This window comes from Vicia villosa, unplaced genomic scaffold, assembly GCF_029867415.1.
Source record: "Vicia villosa cultivar HV-30 ecotype Madison, WI unplaced genomic scaffold, Vvil1.0 ctg.001176F_1_1, whole genome shotgun sequence".
NCBI classification, from domain to species: Eukaryota; Viridiplantae; Streptophyta; class Magnoliopsida; order Fabales; family Fabaceae; genus Vicia; species Vicia villosa.
In genome coordinates this window covers 571,745-580,409 of record NW_026705517.1, presented here as the reverse complement: position 1 = coordinate 580,409, position 8,665 = coordinate 571,745, and the positions used below count along the sequence as shown (strand labels likewise).

General features: G+C 32.3%; 1 protein-coding gene across 1 annotated transcript; it reads left to right on the top strand.

Annotated features, from left to right (window-relative positions):
- Positions 1 to 1,154: 1,154 nt before the first annotated feature.
- On the top strand, positions 1,155 to 7,999 carry LOC131633774 (secretory carrier-associated membrane protein 4). Its single transcript, XM_058904462.1, has 12 exons — positions 1,155 to 1,375; positions 3,201 to 3,302; positions 3,394 to 3,459; positions 3,653 to 3,686; positions 3,798 to 3,920; positions 5,391 to 5,453; positions 5,543 to 5,636; positions 5,779 to 5,824; positions 5,913 to 5,980; positions 6,670 to 6,718; positions 7,362 to 7,427; positions 7,682 to 7,999. Exons 1-12 carry the CDS (start codon positions 1,319 to 1,321, stop codon positions 7,712 to 7,714), a joined length of 801 nt encoding a protein of 266 aa, XP_058760445.1. The 5' UTR covers positions 1,155 to 1,318; the 3' UTR covers positions 7,715 to 7,999.
- Positions 8,000 to 8,665: the final 666 nt, after the last annotated feature.

Genomic DNA, 8,665 nt, shown 5'->3' with positions numbered 1-8,665 from the left:
AAAACTTGGCATTTTGCCCCTATTCCAAATGGTCACACACAATAAGTGATTTTAGAATGAGTTTAATTGCTATGCACTCTCAGTGTAAAACTTTTTACACTATCAATACATCACAACCACTCAATTATATTACTTTTAAAAAAATTAAAATAAAAGTCAAACACATCCAATAAATGAACGGTTGTAATTCACTGACGGTGTAAAACTTCTTTACACCGTCAGTGTATTCCAATTAAATTCTTTTAGAATTATATATTAATTATATTATTCAATATAATTTTATAATTAAATATAAGATAGTAAAAAATGTAAATTATATAATTTTTATTAAAAATATTTAAAATAATAATAAATTTTATATATTTTTTTATTAAAAATAATTTGCACCTCCTGACCTAGGGTACTGGCTCTGCCACTGGGCGCTAGTGTCTATCCACCAACCATGTTGATTTCAGTGAATATGGCAATAAACATAATTGTGTTTGTTGTTAGCTCTGCGAAAATTATGTTTGTTGATCTTGGTTGCAATTGACGTGTTTCTTGAAGCCTTGGAGTCAGAGGAAGAAGAAGAAGGTTTATGCAATGATGTAACTTTCCTCTCAACTATTACTGCTGTTTCAGAGGTGCAACAAATATTGTCTTGTTGTAATTATTCCGGATTGGTTGATGAAGACCTTCAAATATTTGAATCTATGAAAAATTACATAAATTTAGGGAGGTTTGTAATCTTCGCAATCTAATAAATCTTTTTGCAATTTAACAAACAATTGTATTTAAGTGACGTGACATAACACGTCTTCCATTAGAGTAAATAGATGGTAGAACTCAAAATTTTAATTTTAAAAGGAAAATTTTCTGAGGATTATTTTGAATTTTTTTGATAAAAACTAAATTATGGTGAAATATTTCTGAAAACTTTAAACATATTTAATTTTTTAAATAATTTTATTTATGAGAAAACACACTGGTCAACTTAAAAATCTCCCAACCGACCGGTGCAGACTTGTGCATGAAAAAACATCACGCGAGAATCACGTGAGAACTTAGTTGAGTCTTCAATTTTCCACACCACACGGTGAAAGCAGCGACTTCACCGACTAAATGGCACACATCGTAATTCTCAACTCAATGAAAGGGCAAATACTACAAAATTCAACTTCAATACTCCACCAAAAAAATCTAAAAACATATCCCGCGTCGCAAACAAGTAGAAAAGTGCTTTTTCACTCACCGTGAAGCGATTCCTCCGTAATCTTCTCTCAACTTCGGTGTTTTCGCCATTCTCTTCGCGCATTTTCCACGGATCTAGTTTCTCACCATGAATCGCCACCACGATCCCAATCCTTTCGAAGAAGAAGAAGTCAATCCGTTCTCGGTAATATATAGATTCCACCTCACTCTTTTTCCATTTCTATTTTTAGTTTTTAAACACTCAGATCCGACGCTGAATTTGCATCGTACATTTTAACCTATAAAATTGGAGCTGCTTATGTGATTTTTCACTTGATTTCGGATCTGTTGTTAATTCGCTTCACTATGGCTTCATTTTGGTTTCGAGTTGAGAATTCAGTTAGATTCGATGAAAACGAGTGTGTATTGTATTGATTCTAATCTGTGATCCCAAATTGGAGTGAAATTTAGTTTGAATGTTTGTGGAAGACTTGGATCTGGAGAAATGTAGGTTTGAGATTTAGGTTAGGGTGGTTTTTGTGTTCATGCAGTGGAATGTGAGATGCTTGAACTGGTTATTTGTAGTGTTATTTTTACTCACTGTTATGGATCGAGATTTTGTTCTGCTTTGATGGTTGGGGAATTTCGCGGCTGTTTTGATTCTGTAGCTAAACATTTGGGGGCTTGGTAGTTTGAAACTGAGTGAAGTGGAATGAGTGACGGCTGTGTGAAGCAATTTGATTTGAAGTGGATTAATTTTGTAAAATTGATTTTAATTTTAAAGTGAGGAAGTGAATTAATTACAGAGACAATCAATTTCTACATTCAAAGAACACTAGTGTCTCTATTTTGTTTTAAATGTTTTTCTTATTCAATGATTGATTCAACGATTGAGGGTTATGTTGTACGCTGTATAATGTATATGAACAAATATGAATATAAGTGGCAACAGCTTGAGCAAATTCGTTTTGTAAATTTAGGCATAGAGAGGTTTGGAGACACTATTTTTGTAAATTATAATTGGGAATAGGATGTTTAGGAACAAATATATTTATTAGAAGCTCACCCTGATGATATAAATAGAACTCTACAGAACTATGAGGATCTACAAAACTTCTTATGTCGCAAAGCCCCAATCTCTAAATTGACAAGATAGATTCTCTTATATTCATTCATCTTTCTCTAATTTCTACACATCTAATTATAACCTATACTAACCCACTTACTAATTATAGGGCTTTTATCTATCAAATAATAATAGCAGTATTATTCTCGTCTGTATACTTAATTGTGTACACATCTGAGCAGATGAAGATTTTGTGGTGTGGTTATCTGTAACTATCTCTATGACAAACACAATGTAGAGGTACAGGGTATGCTGACGGCACATATGATGTTTTGTCGATTCTTAGAAATTGTTGATGCCTCTTCTGCATGTTAAACATATAAACATACCTTCTGTGAAATCCCTAGGATCAATGTATATATTATATTGCATACTATTTGCCTAAGCAAAGTATGCCATCACCTTATAGATCTATCTAGTATTCAAAATTCTAATTCTGATTGGCTGAAGTACTTTCATTAACATCTATACTCATATATTTATTATGAAAGTTATTGCAGATAAGTGTGATTATTTGATATGTTTGGTAGTTCTGTGTTTCATTGAGTTTTCAGAGGGCTTTTCGTGGAAGTTTGATGTATATTCAACAGTTTCTAACTGTAATTTTATCATTCGCCACAAATTGTAAATATTTGTTGATTTGAGCCTGACTTTAGAATTCATTTTGCTGCATGTATAAGATATTTAATATTTAATTAATTCAAATCTTGTACTTTTCTAAGAACTAACTTTTATGTCTAATTATCGAAATTCACATTATAAAATAATATAACTATTGTTTTCAGTTTTTCATCCCAAGTACAAATTGGTAATTTTTTTTGGAAACCCTGGCATTTGATGCTTTTTTGTTTCATTTAAGTTATGACATGTGTTTTTCATTCTATTTACTGTGGAAATCTTACAGAATGGTGCTGGATCAAAATCACGTGTTCCACCGTCATCTGAACCACTAGGTTTTGGTCAAAGACATGATGCTACAGTTGATATTCCTTTGGAAACTTCAAATGTAATGTCATTTGTTATGCATGAATTTTATAAAACGTTTTAAGACTCTTTTTGGTAGGGGACTGTGTTTATTCTTTATAATGTTTATTTAGGGGGACTCCAAGAAAAGAAGTCAAGAGCTAGCAGCTTGGGAAGCTGATTTAAAAAGGAAAGAGAAGGTTGGTTTTTGATTTTTTCTTATGCCAGTGTTGGTTCTTTAGTATTCATATAGTATTTTAATTGTCAGCATCATAAGTGATGTACTTGTATTCTCTTAAATGCCTGCATATACAAATATTTGCTTCTGCCACTATTAGTCAACTTATATCGTTTGCTTTGAGGATTTTGTGACTCTTTCAAGTGAATATGTAGGAAATAAAAAGAAGAGAAGATTCTGTTGCTAAAGGTGAATGACAAGATCCCACCCTACAAGATTTCAGTTAATTGTCATTTTATTTCGTCTATATATACACAGAGTCAAACTTATTTTTTCTTGTTTTCGAAATATGCTTACCAGCTGGTGTGCCCGTTGATGATAAGAATTGGCCTCCATTTTTCCCAATGATTCACCATGATATTGCCAATGAGATTCCAGTCCATGCTCAGAGGCTGCAATATTCAGCCTTTGCAAGTTGGTTGGGTATGGTCACTTAATTATGTTATCTATTTATTAGTTATTTGGTTTGTGATTGTTTTTGGGAAGTGAAACTTTTTACCATGCATTCTTTTAGTTAAATAGTAACTGCATGTCATTAAACCAATGCGAAGGGTATGCATATTTTTTTTCTTCTTTTTACTATCATAGTTATAGGCTTTGGTGGGTGAAATCGAATGAAATGAGATGTTTTCTTGTCAATATTCTGATAGAAACTGTTTCTTTACAAATAAAATTGGGACAATTTCTGATATTTATTGATACAAACAATATTACAGTACAGAGAATATCACACAAATCACACATAATAACATTAGGATAATAGTTCTCCAATGTTTTGAGAGCCTTGGCTTCCCCCCTTCCCAAATGTAACACATTTAATTAATAAAAAGTAACCATAGCTGCCATGACCAAAGTCAGTTTTGGTCTTCTCTGCCCCATAATATTCTCTAGTGAGAGATCTAACAATACTTCCCCCTCAAGGTGTTTCCTTGAGAATAAAATCAAATGAAGTTACAAAGCAACTTTGCCAGCATTGGCATTAAAACCAAATTTGGTCTTTTCTGCCCCATAATATTCTCTAATGAGAGGTCTAACAAGTAGAAACCGGTACCGAAGTACCAATTGATAGTAATGAACTTTTATTTATGGCAGAATATGTTCACAACAAACACACAATTACAAACACTATAGAGAATACATAATTCTCAGATAAACTAATCCAAGAAATTCTAGAGTCTTGGTCTCTCCCTCCCTCCCTCAAATAATTAGAGAGCTTGGTCTCTCCCACCCAAGACCATTCAATAATTATCCCCTCATCTGTTTCTCCTATCCTTTTCCTATTTATTCCTAAAATTAAACACTATAACTGCCATAATAACTTCTCATAAATGCAAGTCTAACAAATTACTCCCCAGTACAGAGAATAACACACAATGGAATTGGGGCAATTTTTTATATTTATTGCTACAAACAGTACCACAGTATGGAGAACAACACACAACTCACACATAAATAGGATAATTGTTCTCCAATGTTTCAACAGCCCTGGCCTCTCCCCTTCCCAAATGTTCGAGCTCTCCTACTAACCACTAAAAACTTCCAAGATAACCCACTATTTCCTGCCCACTTCCTATTTATTCTGAATAATAGCCAACGTAACTAACACATTTATTTAGTAAAAAAGTAACTGACAGAGTCTAATCTATTACTACCACAAACTGACCAAAGTCAATTTTGGTCATTTCTGCCCCCATAATTTTCTCTAACGAAAGGTCTAACAGATTCATTCCATAGGGCTTTTATGTTATACATTATTATCTGCATACATGCCCACAAACATTAGCATCTCATGTAGAAAATTTGTTTTTGTTTTGTTCTTTTACGTTTATATTTTCTGTTCTATTATAGTCCTGTGTCTATTTATTTTTTCTTCCTACTTGGATGTCTTTGCAGGAATCGTTCTCTGCTTAGTTTTTAATGTAGTTGCTGTGACTGTCTGTTGGATCAGAGGCGGGGGTGAGCTTATTCAATTACTTTCATGATATTGTCAATCCTCTAGTTTTATGCGGTGCCTTGGACTTGACTGTGAAGTTTACAATGTGCAGGTGTTAAAATATTTTTCCTTGCAGTGATTTATGCGCTGCTTGGGGTTCCCCTTTCATACGTGCTTTGGTACAGGCCCCTCTACCGTGCTATGAGGTAAATTGCAACTTTTCCTCTGTTTATTCACTAGTACTTCAGCAGTGTAAACTGTACAAACATAGGGCTACTATGGAATATTCCCTCCTAACTTGATTGTGTATGATGCTGGTTGTTGCTTATGATTGTTTCTAATATGCAGGACGGATAGTGCAATGAAGTTCAGTTGGTTTTTCATGGTCTACTTGGTATGTTGATCTATTACTAGATATTGACACGTTACTTGGTGATCAACAATATACTAATTTCTCTCTTAATTGGTTTGACTTGATGCAGCTTCATATAGCATTTTGCATCTTTGCTGCAATTGCACCCCCAGTTGTTTTTCATGGACAGTCGTTAACGTAAGTTTTAAAATCTGTTACAGAGTTTACTTATCTGAATATGAAGTTTTTGTTCTCTTTACCTACCTGGTTTGTGTAATTTTTCTAGAATAGATCAAAAGGCAAATCACCCCCTGGGAGGAATTTCAAAAATTTGTATTCCTAATATTTGTTGATTTGTAAGGAAAATCACATATAAATGGATGTTTTGTGACTAGCAAGTTGTCACTTATTGGCTTAAACCGGCTTTCTTGGAAAATATCATTTATAACAAGCATATTCAAATAAAAATGGGTTAAATATGGTTTTAGTCCCTATAAATTTTGTTTAGTTCCTATAATTTTTATCAACTTTTAGTCGATACAAAAATTTCCATTGGCAATTTTAGTCATTCTGTTAAGTCAACCCATGCTGGCTAACGGAAGTCCACTTGGACATTTTAAATGATGTGGAACTAATTATTAATTAATGTTTATTATTCTAGAAATATATCTAAATTGAGATTTAAGGTTTATTATTCTAAAAATCTTGTTGGTCTTTCTCTTAATGTAGTTGGAAGCCATTTTGTGCCACTTTTTTATTAAGTCATACTCAAATTAGCAGCTTACCAAGTATATATATATATATATATATATATATATATATATATATATATATATATATATATATTCTTTTTCTGTTGCATTTTAAAAATTCATTTAAAATTGTAGGGGCATCCTTGCGGCAATTGATGTGTTTTCAGACCATGTATTGGTTGGGGTAAGTTGTACTCTATTTGTGGTTATTAACATTTAATTTATTGGTGGATATAATCATTACCTGTTTATTGTTGTAACTTGTGATGATATGGCATCCATTTTTTTGGGTAAAGATATTGCTCTGGATGTTTAGAAGCATTACTGTTGACACATTTCTATTTAATATTGTGATCAGACAAATAAGATTCATTTACTGATGAAATATCTGCATACTAAGCTGTAGTGTTATGCATTTATATATATGCTGTAATTTAAACTTAATATCTTGTTTGGTTGTGTCTGGACTTTTTTTTAAAGCTGTTTTATATATCAATTTTGAAAAACTGTTTTTTTTACAAGTATGATATATTTTGTTTAGGTTTTTTAAAATAAGAAAATAGGAAACACCTTTTCAAAACAAGCTAATCAAATTAGACGAGGGTCAAAATTTGTAGCCATGGGAGTTAGATCAAAATTATTTGGATGCCCTTGAACAACCAGAGAGAGAATATGGATAATTTTTTTTTAATCTTATTTGACAAATAAGTTCTTATTTAGTTCATTTTGAATTTCTTATTTAATTTATGCGGAAGAAAAATAAGATCTGTAACCTTTTTCTTGTGCTTAAATTCTTTGATCCATCAATATGTTCGGTATTCTTGCAGATATTCTACTTGATTGGATTTGGACTGTTTTGCTTGGAGGCTCTTCTAAGCTTGTGGGTAATTCAGGTGAGGAACAATAGCTTTGATTTGCATTCTCAATTTTTAAAATGTTAAGAGTCTTGTTTTAGATGATTTGGGAGCACGTGGATAAGACTTGTGGAAACACCAGTAAATTGAGTTGATCAAAAGGAGGAGAAAATACACTGTTACTTTTCTGTGTTTTTTTACTTCACCAGCTGCTACACTTGCAAGTTTCTTTTTAGAAGAAATGATTTAGATATTTGCTTGATCATTGTTTCCTTTTCTTTTTGCCTATGCAGAAAATATACATGTTTTTCCGGGGGCACAAGTGAGTCTTTTCATGGATTTTGTTCTAGCGGCTTTTATAGTGTTAGTCACTTTCGAGGGTGACTTAGTATATTCTCTATCCTCTTTTCATTCTTTTCAATATCTCTGATATTGTTCTGCTGTTTGTTTCTCTGATGTGATTGTACCAAAGTTTTGTGTGTACTTGAGTGAGAATTATTGAAATTAATTTAGAATTTCTCTTCCTTGAAACAATATGTAGTAGAGATTCCATTGTGGATTGTGAAACAAGAATGATACCAACACATCTTGTGATTGTTTATATTCGAAAACTTGTGTCATTTTACTATTAGAAAAACCAGTAAGATATCTATAAGATATATTTTAGCGGCCAACAAATACTGGTTTGGTATGAAAGTAAAGTGACTATCATTAGAATTTGTGATTGTTATAGAAATTAATTAAACCATGGTTAAATACAAATTGAAATAATAATAGTTTAATATTGATGCAATAATGAAACATCTACTGATGAGTAGGCAAATAAGTAGTAGTTCAACGAAATGTAATAGTAGAAATTAAATAGCATAAAAAGTTGAAGTATGACGTGCTACTATTTTGAAGATTTTTGCATTTAAAAATTCGAGTTGTTTTTTTTGGTGAAATGTATGTTAATAAAAAGGAAGATTTTAGTTTTATGATGAATAGAAAACTGTGCAACAACTTTGTGCAACTTGATATTGTGAATGCATTTTTGAATTACCACATGTTATGCCTAATTTCCTTTGTGAATGCATTTTTTAATGAACAACGTTTGGCTGAATTAAATAATATGAATTGGTTTTGTGGAAACTCGCAAGTAAGGGTGGGAATAGGCCAGACTGACTAACAGGGGTCTACGGTCCAGCCTAGGTTAGGCCATGCTTTTTAGATAAATAGAAAAAGCCTAGGCTTTTTTATAAGCCTATTTAGCTAAAAAGGCTAGGCCACAAAAGCCT